Below are 17112 nucleotides of genomic sequence, written 5' to 3'. Positions count from 1 at the left end.
CTTTTCTATGCTCGCAATGATTGAGAAATAGCAACACACGTGCAATTTCCAATTAAACTATACGAGGGAGTGGGGTGGTGCATAATTGCACGCTAACGGCGCCGAACCGAGCAAGAACCCACCCACGATCACCATTATGGAAGATCAGTGAAAGCATAACACGTGGTCCCGCTGTGCCCACCATCATCGGCACACCTTCCAGTTACCGACTGCTGCTTCACTTGATAAATGAATTGCTGAGGTAAATAATATTGTCACCGTTTAGATCACCGTTCCGTGACCGTGAACGATTTGACGCACGTTACCGTTCGCCGGCAACGGGCCCCGAGGGGAAGGGGACACTGATCCACTCCCGAGAGCATAATTTTTCACGCCTCGAAATCAAAAGTGAGAGCAAACAGGGCGGGTTTGTCTGCCCCGTTTTACAATTGTTTTTGATAATTTTCCGCTCAACCTTCGTGGCAGGCGAATCGGAACTGATGTGTTATTTTACCTAGGGCAGGTGGCCCAATCTGAAGATTGCTTTTTTTGGGGTGATTTTACACCAAAAAAAAACCCAACAAACTCTACTTCCCATCGGGCGTTCGCTTAGCTGAGCACCTTCAAAATCGGTTTCCCATGGATTGGATGGATCGACACTCCTGCTTCTGCACCGTCATCCCTGTGACACCGTTAGCAGGGGGTGGGGGCAAAAAACACTGCACACCCGCTACAAAGCAATGGCCGCACGGTGGCCCAAGGGTCAACGAATGCTCCCATTTTCTCGCGCCGCAAGACCGCGCGCAGACGGTCCTTATGGGTGGTACCGGGTGAACCGGGCATGCTCACACCAATACTCGCACACCCAAAGGGCGCTTGTCAGCACGCGCAAGCGTTCTGTGTATACTTTCACCTTTACCGGTGCCCTGCTGTACGCCCTTCGCGTGAGCGTAAGATTGAAAATTGGTTCTCTTTCTTTCGTTGTGTTTGCCCCCGCCACCCTTTCATAAATAGGGTGGTGATGGCGGGGGCGGGGGGGAGAGAGGATGTTGCAGCGTCAAGGAACGCCAGTTCTTTCTCCACGGCCACGGCAAGAGCTTTCTTTTTCTTTTCCAGCTCAATCGCGTCGTTCGCCGTCGGTTTGTCGAGGCTTCGAGCAAGTCATGCGCGGTCACCAAACATCCTACACCGCCCTGGGTGGGAGAGGGGAGGGAGGCCGGGGAAGGGGTGTAGTGGTGGATGCAATTTTCTTCCATCCGCTCCTTCGAGCGGTGGCGCTGAGAGGCGAGAAGCAACGGGTGCAAGAAATGGCACCACAAGTCAACGCTGCCTTCGATGGCTCGTTCCAGGCAGCTGAGCTGAGCCGTCAACCCCCTTTTTTCCCGCGGTTGTCGGGCGCGCGCTCACACACCGAAGCGTACGAGCCAAGAAAGTCAACTATATTAGTAGGACAACCAGTCTCCGCCACTTCAGTCGCCTGGGCGTGATGTGCGAGTATTGATTAGACGCTGAGACAGACAGCAGCAGTAGACAGCAGCCGTCAGAATCGAGCGCTGTTTCATCGTACAAAAGCGTTGGCTGTGTGTGTGTGTGCGTGTGTCGAAGATCTCGAAGGTCCGTTGATCGATTGATCGAAGCTAGTGTTTGGCGTGCTAGTGTGGAAAACGATCGCTGGAAAAGGGGAACATTGAAGAACGCAACGCAGACAGTGAGAATCATCCAAGTGAGAGCAATGGGTGATCGGTTCAGTGATTGGTGGCGGTACTGGTGTGTGCTGTGGATGTGTTCGCTCGGCGTTGGATGGCTTTCCGCCGAAACGATACACTTTACCAACTCGCCCAAACTTATCATGGCGTCGAAGAACTTTACGACGTACGAGATCGAGGTGCCCGGCTCGAAACCGATCACGATCATCGAAGCGACCGATCCGTACGATCACCGGGCACCGTTGGACACGTTCCCGCGGGAAGTCCAAATACCGGGAGGACCTACGACCAGCTTCCGGACCAGCACCGGCCTCAGTGTGAGCCGCCCGTCCCAGGAGAGTGCCAGCTCGGGTGAACAAATCGTGCCAGGAAGCCGAAAAACCCTCTACTCGCCCGAGCTGCTGAACAAATTCCTCAAAGAGTACTCGGAGAAGCTGCGCAACGCCGATTCCGCGACGAGAAAGCGGCTGAACGAGATCACGATGATCAACAACAGCATTAACCGAAATCAGAACGAGGTTGCAGCGGCTGACGACGACGACGAGGAAGGTACCGGTGGTGGTGGTACGCGGGACGAGAATCAGTACCGAAACAGGGTCCCGCCACACCTGGATGCTATTCAGGCCGCGAGCCAGGGCAGCGAGCGTGCGCCAGGGCCGGATGAGCCAAAAGTGGAGGACGAGTTTGTGTTCACCGATACACACGAGCGGCACGGTGGTGGTGGTGGTGGGAGCAACAAGCGATGGTACCAGGAGAGTGCTGCCTACCCGTCGCAATCTCAGCCAACGCACCCGGGCCACAAAAACCACCCGTGGAACGTTAAGGACGGTTGGGTGACGCTCGAAGCGGTACCGTGGTCGGAGAGCAAGGTGTCAAAGTGGCACGCCACGTCGTCGGAGTCGAACAAACACCAGCCCGGCAAGGTGACGGCGATGCAGCACGCGCTCGACAAGTACTGGAACACGGTAGGCAATGCTGGAGCGGCGGAAGAAACGCCCAAATACAAACCGGTGGCCACGTCCGGCTCTATCGGAGCGTCCAGCTACTACACCGGCGAGGAGGACGATGGGTATGGGTACGGGTATGGGGGTGCAGTAAACCGCGTGCCAAGCTCAACACAACCACCTCCCGAATCGTTCTACAACCGAAGACGTCCCACGGTGGCGCTGTACAGCGAGCGACCGGATGCGGATCGTAGTAGGCCGTCGCCAGCTCCACAGCCACAGTTGGCTGATGGTTGGTACGATCAGCAGCAACAGCACCCACTGCACACGAGCAATCCATACGATGCGATGAAAGCATACCACGACCAGGGTCCTCCCAACCCAACGATCTCCAATCGGGACATCATAACGGACGGACGGCCAGCAAACTTCCCCAAAGGGACATTACCGGATCGTGCGGGGCCGTTCAACGGTTACAGCGCCGGGCAGGATACCACCGGTCAGCGTGTCCGCCCCGTCTCCTACCCCGACCGGGGCAACGGGGAGTGGGTGCTAATCTCCACCACCAAGGGCTACCAGTACCCGAAACGCCGACACGGCCAGCGAGCGATCACGTTCTCCCCTGCCGCCTCCACCAGCCACCAGACGGTCAAGCTGACCGTGCTACCGATGAAGAACGCGCACGACATGACCACCTCGCACAACGGGCTGATCGAGGTGTCCTCCTCGACGCAGACGGTCGAGGATGCGGTCAAGCAGCAGAAGGGCGGCAAGCGCAAAGGCACCGTCGTGGCGGACAATCCAACCGGCCCCAGCCAGAAGAGGAAAAAGCATCCGAAAGTCACTGGTGGGTCCGCGTCCGGCGGGTCACCGCAAGCATTCTCGCTGATGCGGCGCGATGCGGCCCAGGACAGTTCGGCCGTGCTGGCGGCGGTCGGGGCGGGCATGGTACCGGCCACCATGGCCATCCTCGCACCGATGGTACTCGGGAAGAAGAAGAAATAGAGCCTCGAGTGGGAGTAAATTTGAAGCGTAAAGTGACGCCCGTGTCGAGTGTGTGAGATAATTTATTTATTTCTTTAAGTACGTAAAAATAATATAAAAATGTTTGCGCTTTGTAGAACGCGGGAGGGGGGATCTCGCTGTACGGGAGATGTCCTTCCAAGTAGGCGTCGTTTGTTAGCCTTCGTTTTTTTTTATTTATGTTTCACCTGTTTGTTTTTGATATATTTAACTCGGTACACAACCAACCCTGTAAAAGGATTTGTAAATAAATGCGTAAAATACACCAACAAACAAAATGCCGCCGCATCGTTACCAATTGGTGCCAGGAGTGTGTGCATGTGTCCTTCTTTTTGTATTTTCGGATGTCCCTAAAACAATGACCCGAAACGAAACTCCATTGGACGACGACGAAAACACTAATCAGCGCCATTGTCGTGCGATACAATCATCGCTACGCAGCTACAACCAAAGGGTGCGCTTAGGAGGTGTGCGAGAAAAATAAATAAAATTTGCTTCCACCCATATACACCGACACACACACACACACACCACCAGAATGGGTGAAAGGAAAGCCTTTGTCTGTGTACTTTAGTTTGATCGCCATCGTGCGATCGGTTCAGTTCGGACGACCTACAAGATCAGAAGAGAGCTCTCGGCGCCGCGTGTGGGGCCCCGTGTGTCTGTGTCGAGAATTCTATCCTCAATCCCATAGGTCGCGTAGGTTCAGAACCTGCGTGCGTGCGTGCGTGTGTGTGTCGTTCTATAATACTGTCGCTACTCGCTAATGCCGACGCGTGTCCCCGGAGCCGGTGTGATTGTGGTGCTGCTGCACTGTGAACCGATCATGCACACCGTTCAGATATCGCTGAAAGTCGCTCGTGACGTGCTGGAGGAAGTGAATGCCCATCGCCACCTTGCGCTCGACCGTGTTTCGGATAAAGTCGCCCCACGTGTACCGGTGCGCTTCGGTCGTCGTGCTCGTGCTCGGTCCGACCGTGGTCTCGCTTCCCTCGGACAAGCTCATCTCCGCCGCCTCTCCCGGATGGCTGGTCGTCTGATCGTCTTTCGGACGATCCTCATCCACATCGATCTCGTTTTCAAACTCCTCCTCGTCCCCATCGGCCTCCATCACAGCACGCCGCTTTCGCCGCGGTCCATGCTCCGGCACCGGCGCCGAGTTGATCATGTCCAGCATGCTGTCCGAGTAGCTTGCCCCCACCACGTACTGCGCATGGTGCTCGGGGCTGTGCTCCGAGGAGTAGGCCTCCGGATTGGGCATCATTTCGTGCTCGGGCTCGACCATCGGCTCAGCTGCCGTGTTGAAATTGGTGTCAGCTGGAGGACTTCCCGCGGTTGTTGTTGTGGTGGCGATTGTCGTTGCTGGTTGGGAGGATGCCGCAGAGCTGTACACTGGTGCGGCCGGTTGATGCATCGGCGCCTCGGCCGAAACCGTGCGCATCGGGTAGTGCGGCGTCGGTGGCGTGTTGTAGAAGAACTCGTTCTGCGACTTTGCCTGCGCCTGGGCCTGCGCCGGCCGGTTCACGTTCGTGTACATCGGCTCGGAAGCGCTGGGGCCACCGGCCGCCGGTCCACCGTACGCCCGGTTGCGGTACGTAATGTGCGGATACTTGTTGGCCGCGTACGGCTGCACGTGGTAGTACTGGTGGCCCGTCCGTACCGGCTGCACCTGGGTGCGGCGCCGTACCGGCGCATTGTTCCGGTAGTACGACCGATCCGGCATGCCCGCGATCAGCTTCCCGAACACGTCCTCCTCGTTCTGCCCGTCCGCCCCAGCGTACTCTTCGTAGTTCGAGTAGTACAGATCATCCTTCCGGTCGTCCGAACGGCGCAGCGCACCGAGCGGGCTGCCCAGGAAGTACGAAGCCAACCCGGCGGCCATCACCAGCCCGACCAGCCCGACGCCCACCGTCGGCATGACCTCGCGCGACAGATAGTTGATGATCTGCGTCGAGACGGGTTTGTTCTTGTTGCCCGGCTTCTTGTCGCCCGGCAGCACGTCCTTCACTTCCGGTTTGCGCGTTTTCTTGTTCGCCGGCTTCTTCTTGCCCGGCGCTTTGGCGGCCGGTTTGCGGCTTGGCTTCTTCGCCGGTTTGCTGCCGGCGGCTGGGGCCGTTTTCGAGGGCGAGCGATCCTCGGGCAGATCGAACTGTGCGTCCTTCGGTTCCAGTATCAGGAAGGTGGAGGATTCGATCGAGCTGTCGTCGGTGACGGCCGCCAGCAGATCGTTGGCCACCGTTGAGGCACTCTGCTCGGTAATGACCATCTCGGTGGTTGTCGTGGTGGGGATGGTGGTAGTGGTAGTTGGCTTGGGCGTCGTTGTGGTAGTCGTTGTGGTAGTCGTCGGCGGCTTCTTCACCTTCTTCACGATCACCGGCTTCAGGGTGGTCGAAACGATCTTCTGCTTCGGACCCGGTTTGTTGGGCTTTTCCTTCTTTTCCTCCGAATTGACACTGCTTGGGGTTGTTGTGGTCGTCCGGGCAGGACGGGCAGGGGTCGTTTGCATGACACGCCGAGTGCTCGGCTGGAAGCGTTTCGTCGTTGTCTTCGGCGTGCTCGTGGTGGTTGTCGTGGTGGTCGTCGTCATTACCTGCGGCTTCCGGGGCGTGCTGGTTGATTCGCCCTTCATTTCGCTCGACTCACTGCCGGACAGCAGCACCCAGGTGGAAAGCCCTTCCCTCGGGGTGGTCGTTCGCGGAGGCTGCCGTTCCGTCGCCCGGTGCAGCTCGTTCTGGTACTCTTCGTCCGTCATCGGTTCCGCCACCCCGGCATGGCCGCCGAAGCGATCGAAAAGCGTGAGCTGATCGTGCGCTTTCGCCTCGCCCGATCCGGTCAGCAGGGCCGGACGGGGGCGCGTTTGGGACGCACCGGAAGCGGCACTCGCCCCACCGGTTAGTACCTTCGTGCTGGTGGACACCACGAACCCGGACGTGCCTAGCTTTGTCTTCAGCAGCTCGGGACGCTTGAACGCGTAGCTGCAATGAGAAGAAGATAGATATATTTCTAGAACGCCACGCAACTTTGGATCGATCCTGTGTGTGTTTGGGCCAATGGCCCAGCAGGCCATGGAGTGGGTTTCATTTGATCATCTTCCCTTTCCCCCCCCCCCCCCCTGCTACGTTCTAATCATGCAGATCATGCAAGCCGTGAGGCCGGCTACTTAACTATTCATGCAAAGAGGAAGGAGGAAAGGTATGCAAAGAGGAAGTGAAAAAGAAAGGGATCGCATCGCAGCCAAGCATCGGCGCGAACGATCGTTCGATGGGGTAAACGTGGCTTTTTTGTTTGTACAGCAAGAAATAACATGATGTTCAATTGCAAGGGGTGTTATGCGGAGGTACTTGATAATCGTTTTATTGGTTTTTTGTTAGTCACGGTACTTGGTTGGTTTTTGGATGCTGATCACACTATTAGCAAATCTACATTTCGATCAGCGGGTTTACATTACAGTACGAACGAGGCCACATGCACATGCGCTTACATGCTAAGGTCGCCCGGAACGCGAAGGTACGAGCGGATAAACTAAAGTTACGAGTTAAAAGTACTACCCTCTACAGCCTAACGATTTACAGGTGTTTCCATGCAGTCCATGCGCTTATTATCGTTTGTTCATCTTACTACGCAACTAAACGTTCAATCTGAAATCCATCCTCTCCTGTACTGTGGGCGATTGATACGCCGTGTTCTACATGCGCTCTACAGTACTATCACGCTGCTTCATGCTTCTTAATCTACGAGTTACTAGCTTACCATTTTTTGCTTAAAACCACTACACACTACAGAGAACTAGAACTAAAATGAGTTGTTTGCCTGGCAGCAAGGAGAAATGCTATATATAATAAGCAGCGATGCCTTACACACACTGAAAAGACCAGATAATAGGATACATCATCGGCAAGATCTCACTCATCTCAATCTTGAAATGCTGCAACAACAAAAAGTACACCGCGCGTGAAAGCGATATCAGCGATCAGCGAGAAGAAGCAAGAGGATAACAACCTCCCCAAGACCTGAACGCGCTCTTAGCATCTCGCTTCAGTCTCCACTCCGCAGCATGCCTCGATCGATTGTCAAACGCTTTCACAAACGTCAGGTCAGATGCGGATAGCGGGTAGCGCGACTGGCTCGCGAAAACCCACCAACACCGGCGAGGGGCAATTAACTCCAAATGCTGGACTGAAATTACGATGATCATCATCCTCCGCCGGTCCGGGTCGGCAAGTGTGACTGCGACTGTCCCTCGCTATCTCTCCCTTGCTCTGAGGTGTGTACACGGAGGCCGCCTTTGATTTACGTATACTTATATTGCACTAAGTAGCTCCGAATCTCGACCCAGAGGACCCCGGACTCAGACCAGGCCAGAGACCATTAACCGGTACTCTCGGGTCGGCTAATAAAACTATTAAACACGCCGCTGCTGCGGCGGTGGCTCTCCATCGTTCCTAGCTTGTTCGTTCGATTAGTTCGAGCGCTGCTTTGCGCTATGATACTTGGGAGCTGTGAATACTGAAATTACACTAATTATGTCTACAAAACAAATCGAACATTCGCCCTCTCTCTCTCTTTCTCTTTCTGTGTCTCTCTTTTTCAAACACTTTCAGTAACGCTCCCCTGGCGGGTGTGGAAAAGCGTGTAAAAAGGAATGGTGTGAATGAAGTACATACATCGGCGAGAGTCTGAAGCGAAATGCGGCCTAATGCTGAGATGAGAAGAAGCCATTTGTAAGCAGCTTTTGCAAGGCGATGCAGCGTATGTTTGCGATGGGTTTCGAGAGATGTAATACACCGATGAGATGAGATGGTTTAGGAAATCGAGCGGCGCCGATCGTTCGATCGCATGCATGCAGGTGGAATTAGTTTTACGGACAAATGCTACATACTTCTAGCAAGATACGAGCTCTACACACTAACAAATAACATCTTACAATCTAGAAGCTAAAGGACACAGGCCATGCTACTTCATGCTACTACATGGTTGCGGTATTGTTTTTTGTTTGTTTTGGGTTTGGATGGTTATTGACTAATCGGTACATTGGTTTGTGTCTGTCTGTATGTGTTTAAGTGTGTCGTATGTCAGGTAATTGTCCGTAAGTGTCGCGCAAGGAATGTTCTACTAAAAACTCAAAGCCTGGGGCATTTCCGAGGTCCAGTTGGCACGCTGCAAGTGGTGGAAAAGGGGTTTTGGGTGGTGTGTTATCGGACGCGGGAACTTGAAACGGTGGAACTACTGCTACTGGCTGGGCTGGTCGGTTTGTGCCGCCGGTACGGATCACTGTGCTGGCGCATACTCCGCCGATCATTATCCCAGCTGGCGGCCGGGCCCCAACTGTGTGGATCGTAATCCGTCCACGAAGACCCGACGTGGATTGGCCGCCGATAAACGGGCCGCCGTACCGGTTTCCGTATCCAGTGGTACGAGACGGGCGGTTTCTTCTGCACCAGCACCGTCGTGCTGTAATGGCGCACCGGCGTCGGATAGTAAAACTTGTACATATACATACCAGCCGCCACCGTACCGACGATCATGGCCAGCACGGGCAGGCTGGTCATGCCGAGCACGAACATGTTCATCGGTGTCATGGCGGACACGGCCGCCATCATGCCGAGCAGGGCGTGCGACACGTCGGGAAGCAGCGAGGAGGAACCATGGTCGTGCGACGGTTTGCCCTGCTTGGTCGGCTTCAGCTTGTTCTGGTTCGCACCGATCCCGTTGCCGATGGTAGCCGCCGGTTGCCCGGCCGCCCCGATACGTACCGGCGGCCGGATGATGTTGCTCACCAGGCTGCTGATCGGTGTGTTGAGGAAGCTAGAAACCGGAGCTGGTACGGCGGCTGGGACTACCGGCACGATCGGGTTGGCGGCTAGTGGAGCAGCCGCCGCCAACGGAGCCGCAAACGCCACGTCACTCGCAACAGCCGCCGCTGGGACGGCTGCTGCCTGGGGCGCAGCAGACAGAGCACCGGCCGTTCCGGCGGCTGCAGCTCCAGCCGCTACTACGGCCGCTCCCGGCACTGCACCAGCCGTTCCCGGACCGAGTTTCGTCAGCTCGCCCTGCTTGGTCGGGCTCGGGTTGGCGTCGTTGATCGCGATCTGTATATCGTTGCAGCCCTGCTTACCGTTTAGCGAGATCGTAATTTCGTTACAGTCCGACACCGCGTCCGTCACACCTTCTCCCTTCAGATTGCCTGCCTCGTCGTAAGGGTTCGCATCATCGACTGGGTCCTCGTACGGATCTTCGTACGGATTCCAACCCGCTCCAACCTGTTCACCCGAGTACACCGCATCTGGACGGTCCGGATCGGCCTGCGGTTGCGATTGAGTGACCTTCACGGGCCCTCCATAGGGTGACGTCGTGGGTTTGATTGTGATCTTGATTTTGTTCTTCTTTTTGTGCTTCTTGTGCTTTGTGCCGGACGAGCTGACTGGAATCAGCTGATCGCTCACGATCGGTCCTGGACCCGCCTGGTACACCTCCTCCGACGGTGTGTGGAAGTTTGTCGAGAGAACTTCCGGTGATCCGGGGGTGATGCCACCGTAAAACTGTTCCTGCTCCACCGGCGTATCTGCCGGCTTTGTCACACCAAAGGTGGAATAGATCTGACTCGAGGGTCGCAGCAGCGAGACACCGGACGGTGGTTCGTAGTCCACATTGAACACATCCGACGTCTTGTCCGACCACTTCGTAATGATCTTGTGGATGACCGGCTTACGCTTTTGACCAATTTCCACCTCCAACGGTGCCGGATACTGGCTCTTGATCGGATAGACGTACGCACTCTCCGGCGGGTCCCAGCTCGGCCGCGGCGAATAGCCCAACCCCCCAAGCGACACCGAGCGGAGCGTGTTCTGCTCTTCGGAACCGGCCCCATCGACCGGGACCGGTGCTGCCACCGGCACCGGTGACTGGCCCTGCAGGTTGGCCAGGTTTTTTAGTAGAAATTCCTTGATTAAACTATCGCTAGAGAGACCATCGTTAGTAGTTTGGTACCTTGGTTGGTGCGTGGAGGTGCTGGCGCTGGTGGTGCTGCCGTCGGTGGTCGCTGCACTGGTGGTCGCTGCTTCCGTCCGGCCGGTCGACGACTGCTCGGAGCTGCTCGGCGTTGTTGCCGACGGGTCGTGCGGCTGCACGCTGCCCGACTCGACGCTTTCCTCCACGATCTCCAGCGGGTTGCTGCGCCGGCGCAGATAGATCGGTTCCACCAGGTTGGGCCGTGCTAGGGCCGGGCTGACGAGCAGCAGGACTAGCGCGCAAACTACGATCGGTCTCATTTCTGTATTGGAGAATTAGATGTATTGGATGCCCTGAATTAGTTCCAGTTCAAGAGATTTCTGTTAGGAATGGAAGATGTGGAGCGCAAAAGAACATTCCATGGCCAGAAGCTGAAGCCCTTTCCGACAGCACTAAACACTGAATCACCCATCTAACCCCGAAGGCCAACCCCTATCGATCAATCAACAGTTGCACGGCTGACGAATTTCAACACGCGCTGCAAGAACCGTTCACCGCGCGCGCGCACATTCATAACGGGCACGCACTGGTCAATCGAATTATGTCACCTATTTCCGCCTTTCCTTATACCTCTCTCTATTCTTCTTCTTCTTACCTAACTCTCTTTCCTCTCGAAGGCACGCATACCGTAAAGGACGTTCAACCGTCCCCTTTCGCAAGTCGCACTCCAAAGCCAATGCCAAGTGTGGAGCACGGCATAACCTCGTTTACGGTAAAGAATGTGCTAACCAGCCGACTGCACGATTTCCCGAAAAGAGATAGCCTCCCCGCCGAGGGTAGAGGAGACAAACGGGAGTCACCCTTCATTTCTTCCCCCTCACTGCTCTTCCTTGGCCCCTTCCTGTACTTTTGTTTGTTTTGCACAACAATAGGCCCCGTGTACGCGTTACGTGAAGGTATAAGCATCCCTAAAGAGATAAACAGCGTTTACGTACGTGTGTGATTGTGTACGTATATGTGTGCCCTCTCTCCGCTTCCCATATGATGCACCGTTAAATATTAGGAAGGAAGGTGAACACGGCGCGATCTGACCTAAATCTTCCAATGTACTCTGGGACTGGGTTAGACACTAGGTGGGCAGAGGAGGTCGGGAAAGACGATCGTTGATCGAACCAAAGCACCTTTCCTTCTCCTCCACATACCCTCATTTTGTCGTCGTTCATGGACCGATGTACTACTTTCTGCTGTACTATACGACACACACACACATTCGAATTCTCCCGTCGAGATCTCCGGTCCTTGGAATGGCTGCAATCGTTGAAAACGTTGATGACGCCTCGGATGACTGGTTGGGTGATCTGTTCCTGTCCATTCCGACTTCACGCAATCGTGTGTTGCATAATGCAGCGTACGCACCTCTCGACGTAACGCACCCTTTAGCACCCATCTCGAATCCGTCTAGGCGTTCGTCGCCTGTTTGGAGAGTCGAGCAGTTTTTGGGTGCAACTCGTTTCCTCCTCCTCGGCACATAGCACGATCGCAGCCAGCTGAAACTCCCCTACAGTACCTTGAACTTGATCTTCAGCTCTTTGGACATCAAGTGTGTGTTTGCGTGTTTGTGTGTAGAGCCAACAACTGCTGCTGCTGCTGCTGCGGCTCCCTCGATCGAGCACGATCATTCGTTCCCACACGTTTGGACGGTGTGTGAAGCGCGCCCAATTTCCCGTTCGGCAGCAGCAAAACAAATCACGCATCCACCAAAGACAGCTGGATGTTCCGGTCAGCATACATGCAGCCCTGGCTGGCTACACCGGTCTCCCCCTACTTCCCTGTCGGTCCCAGATCATTGGTTTCGTTTTCAAGTTCATGAACTCCTGGCCGGTGCGAACCCAGGGAAATCCCGTTACGATATTATGCCCCTTCCCTTCCCCGCCTCCCTCCCTGTACGTAAGCATTTCTGCTTCTCCCTTCTTGCTGTCCATCTCTCTTCTTCACTCTGTGAAACGTGGCGCTCCATACCTTATGCTACAGACCATGCAGAGGGCTGCTCGGACAAACATACCCATTATTATAGCAATCTCCCGTGCTGAAAGTGCTCTTGGCCCGGCGGAGAGATAACAACGATCGGTTGCAATCGGACAGTGGTGATCGCGTGTAGAAGAAACAAAACCCACAACCACACAGCAAAAAGTAAATGCATTTAAATGGTACTGAACGCAACCATTTAAAACCCCGTTTCTAAAAGTGCATGCAAAAACAAACGCTCACGGATGCAAATCCGACAAAAGACAATATTTACCCAAAACCGACAGTCATGCAATGGCTTCCCGGGGTATGGCTTCAAGCATGAGCTAGTTTTATGAGTGCCTCGCGTTGTTCCGGCCAGGTGCGCGCCCGGACGGGTGTTGAATCATAAAAAACGGAACCATTTAAACAGTGCAGCAATAAATGCGCACTGTTTTCCAGTGACAAACACTCCCCAAGGAGGTCCTACAAGGGAGGAGCATCTCCCTTCCCGGGGTGGCAAATGTGGGCTACAACCGCCAGGCTTCTGTTCTTGTGCCGTGCGCATATGATTGCCATGCCAGCGCGACAAGCTCCCTACTTTTGACATGCTTTGCTGGCTTACTACGTCGGATATTTTCTTTGCTCCGTGGGCCAAAAACACAATGGGTTCTGTCGCCGCTCACACGCACCGTTGCCCATCTTTCCAGTGGGAAGGGTGCCATCGGCGCGACACAGCCGCCAAGGCTCTGGGGCTCGGAAATTCAGGTTAATCAGTGCGATTCAGTTTACCCGCCTTATCGTCCGATTACAATCGCGACTCGTTGGCCGAGATGCGTGAGAACCAACCCCGTTTCTTCCGCTTAGCCCCCCACCGTATTGTTCAGCGGAGGGGCCAGGGCGCCATGCCGGGAATGCGCCGTGGCTGTTGAGAATAAGGTGTTGGCGTGTTACACTTTCTCCTCCCGGGCTACGGAAGCTTATGGGTGTATGGAAACGAACACGGCGCACAGTGTTTGCGTTTGCGAGGACAATTGTATCGAGAGGGAGGCTGATTTTTTTTTTTTTGGGTCATCTTTAATGCGTCTATCGAACGAGCCGTGGAAAGGATGCGCCATCATCATCATCATCAGCAAACGATATCCGTTTCGATCCGGTTCGATTTCATTTGTTATCGGGCGAGAGAAATTTGTTTTCAATTGAATGTGCGAGGGAAGCCCTAAAAACCACAAAAAAGCGCATCAAAAATTCATTCCGGGTAGAGGTAAAAATATGCCTCGGCAAGCAAAACGAGGTTAACCATTAAAAAATAAGAAAGAAAAACATGCAAAGCGAATTGTGTGTCTGTGTGTTTGAAAACGGACACAAACGGTTTGGGGCTCGCGCAAAGGGTTCGTCGCTTGCGGTAGCGTTGAACATGCTTGCACGCCTTCACAACAAAGCTCAACGCGCTGCGCCGCGTTTTCCCGCCCGCACTACTCTCCGCTAGCCACGTTTGTTGCCGTCGCGTACAACTCGCGCATGAGGTCACTACTTTCTCCCGAGCGGTGACGCTTTAACGATCGATTAAGTTATTACCATACGAAAACCGACCGACGAGGGAGTCCCAGCCAACCGCCCGTCACTGTCGGGTGCGGTGACCATAGTCGCTATGTCGCTGGGGCTTTTTTTCATACAAATGCAAACAAACACACACACACACACACACACACACACACTTTCGACTAATTATTGCATTCTTTTTGCAATGGATCATCCCCACAAGGGGGTACAGTTAGATCGCCATGAAACGACACACCGTGGCGTTCGTCGTCTCGGCGGCACGGCGATCGTCATTTAATAACGATTACCCAAAAACGGAATGTGGAGCTTTGCTTCCTGCTCCCCAAATGCAGGCGTTCCAAAACGGTTTTTCCCGAAAGGGGTCGCAATATTCTGCTGCGTTCCCTTGCGCCGGGCACAGACGGCAGACGGCCTCATTCCCGTTTGGCCACAACCACTAAAGGCAAAGTTCATTCACACCAGCGCACTTGCGACCGCCGGGGGCGGGGACGTAGTCGCACGTCATCAGTTAGCCTACTTCGATGGAGCATCGTCGTCAAGAAGCTTCTCTCGAACGACAGATAGACACACACACATACACAAACTCACAAACACCGTACCAAAGCAAAGCATCCAAGATCTCAGCCATGAATCTCTGTGTGCTTGTGTTTTTTTCTGTCTATTTCATCAATTTTGTCGTTAAAGCCGTCCAGCAGCGAATGAAGAAGAGGGCGTAAACTTTTCTCTCGTACACCGTGTTTTGTTGTTGTTGTTGTGTTGTGTGTTCCTACCCAACGTTTTTTTAACAAGTCCGAGAGCAAGAAGCCATTTGAATGTGTGTTACGCGTTTGCAAAAGAGGGAACCAGTGCAGATGGAGCGGCCACCGTTGGCCTCCACAGAGCAGTGACCAACATTCTAGGCAACAGGCTTACACCTAGAGATTCTTACCGTTATAGTGTGGTGGTTGTGGTCCACGATGACCGCAAGAAACGTGGAACAGCCGTACGAACGAACGAACGAACGAACGCACGGACGAAGAACAGAAGTCGACGACCAAACACACCGATGAGGTCCGGTTCGTTGTCGCCTACTGGGAGGCAGGGCTGTGTAGTTCTACTTTCCTTCTGAATCGGCAGTACTTTCGAGAGCACTACTCGCCCACAGGGAATGGAACGGAATGCACGGAATTCAATGCACTGCAATGTCCGTACCAACAACAAACTTGGTCTACCGCGAGGATCACTTTGCTAGCGAGATAGCACTGTAGAAGAGCACACAAAATCACACACGCTATTCTATCACTCGCGCACTCCGAATAACCAAGTCCACAAATCTTTTCGCTTCGGGGGCTTTGGCTCCCCTACTCACGTTGAAAGTGTCCTAGATGACCTCTCTGATGCTCTCACAAGCACCCAGAACTCGCCTACTATCTGGGACAGAGGGGCTACGCCCATCCGCATCAAAACCGTACGTTACTATGCCAACCAAGGTGTATAGCACCGAGCGCAAGAAGTACTCAAACTCACTTGTAGCTGAACCGTCAGCGCCTCAATCGATTGGGCACAGTTTTTGTTTGGGAAAGTTGGACACCTTTCCCCGGGGGGCACTCCAGAATTCGCTCCTCTTCTGCTTTGCCTGTTGCGCGCGTACGAACCAGGTTCTGCTTCGTACGTCCGTTCGGGTTGAATATCGACTGCAGACTGGAACCGGAACGTGCGGTTCCGTGGCAGATAAAAAGAAGCAACTTACACAATTTCTTCTGCCGCTGCCTCTGTCTGTCTCTGCTTGCTCTCGCGCATCATGCAGCTCCCTCAGCACGCCCCAACCCCCTTCCATATGGATGGCGCTCTGGCTGTTGTTGCCTCTCCGGTTTGGGGCTAGCTGGCTGGCTGGTGGGCTGGTGGGCTGGCGGGCTTCTCGTGCTTCGTGTTTGTTGTGTGCGTTCGCTACCATTCTTGGAGCCGGGTTGGGAGAAAGTATAGCGGAATGGGTTTGGAATACATCGCTACGGGAGGTTGGAAGCGATCTTACCAGATCTTTTGAATTGGTTAAGATCGATAGAGATTTTTGGTTTGTGGCGGCCGAGTCAGTACTTAAGACATTCCAAGGGGTTGAGCCTTCTTTGGAGATCATTTCAGTTATGCGTTAAGGGTACAGTCCAAGATGACTGTACGTTGGGTATTGTGTTTTTTGTTGAAGAAATACAAATACATGACTATCTTATGAGTTGATTGTTACTATTCTAGTTTTATAGATAAAACTGATAGTTAGCAAACTGGATAGGTAAATGGGACAAATAGTCAAACCTACGGATTGATACGGATTGATCGTACGGATTGATCGTACACAACTCTGAACGAACTAATGATCTTATGTCAATATTCAACAAATAGTATGATATTGTTAAGTTTAATTGATATAGTACAAGAATATTTTAGTTATTTCACATCTTCTATCATTTTCAGACACTGGAAACAATCAACGTTCGCCACTCAATGTATCTGCAGCTCGATATTTCGTTCAAATATCTCTGGCTTCTCGAACCATCATGATCTATCAACAGCTGCGTTGAAGTTGGCGTGAGTAAATCGTGACTCAAGGGGGCGGGGAGTGGGGGGATCGGGTGCATCCTTCCCTTCAGCCGCACACATGCCAGCACATTACACATGCAGACACGCAGCAATGGCATGCCGAGGCATGAGACCACAAATCAAATCTGTACAGGTTTGTATGATTTTCTTGCATTCTCGTTCCCGCAAACCCTTTACCGAACGGCCGCTGAACGGTTAGCAGCTGATGAGTAGGGTAATTAACCCTGCATCGCTCCAGCTCCTGCATCATCCTCCTATCCCATCTTCGACTAACCGGCATCTCTTAAGCATTCTAAGCTAGCCAAACGGCTCACTCTCTCCAAGAACCTGCTACCTCCAGAAGCTTCCCCTGTTAGCCACTATTCGCTGTTTAG

General features: G+C 53.8%; 2 protein-coding genes across 2 annotated transcripts; one reads left to right on the top strand and one right to left on the bottom strand.

The window, feature by feature from the left end:
- Positions 1–1407: 1407 nt before the first annotated feature.
- On the top strand, positions 1408–3975 carry LOC11176074 (uncharacterized). The gene has a single exon (XM_003436093.2). It carries the CDS (start codon positions 1712–1714, stop codon positions 3632–3634), a length of 1923 nt encoding a protein of 640 aa, XP_003436141.1. The 5' UTR covers positions 1408–1711; the 3' UTR covers positions 3635–3975.
- Positions 3679–15866, bottom strand: LOC11175849 (mucin-2). The gene is made up of 3 exons (XM_061645824.1): positions 15096–15866; positions 10640–10922; positions 3679–6627 (listed from the first exon to the last, which is right to left on the bottom strand). The coding sequence occupies exons 2-3, from the start codon at positions 10918–10920 to the stop codon at positions 4416–4418; spliced, it is 2493 nt and encodes an 830-aa protein (XP_061501808.1). The 5' UTR covers positions 10921–10922; positions 15096–15866; the 3' UTR covers positions 3679–4415.
- Positions 15867–17112: the final 1246 nt, after the last annotated feature.

Source organism: Anopheles gambiae, chromosome 2, assembly GCF_943734735.2.
Source record: "Anopheles gambiae chromosome 2, idAnoGambNW_F1_1, whole genome shotgun sequence".
In the NCBI taxonomy this organism is placed as follows: domain Eukaryota; kingdom Metazoa; phylum Arthropoda; class Insecta; order Diptera; family Culicidae; genus Anopheles; species Anopheles gambiae.
The sequence above is the reverse complement of the archived record's forward strand: the minus strand, read 5'-3'. Positions and strand labels throughout refer to the sequence as shown.

Excerpts from the sequence above, each read along its gene's own strand:
- LOC11176074 (XM_003436093.2), top strand. The coding sequence starts at position 1,712 with ATGGGTGATCGGTTCAGTGATTGGTGGCGGTACTGGTGTGTGCTGTGG.
- LOC11175849 (XM_061645824.1), bottom strand. The coding sequence starts at position 10,920 with ATGAGACCGATCGTAGTTTGCGCGCTAGTCCTGCTGCTCGTCAGCCCG. Across the intron at positions 6,628-10,639 it reads ACCTCCACGCACCAACCAAG|CTACGCGTTCAAGCGTCCCG; the intron begins GTACCAAACTAC and ends TTCTCATTGCAG.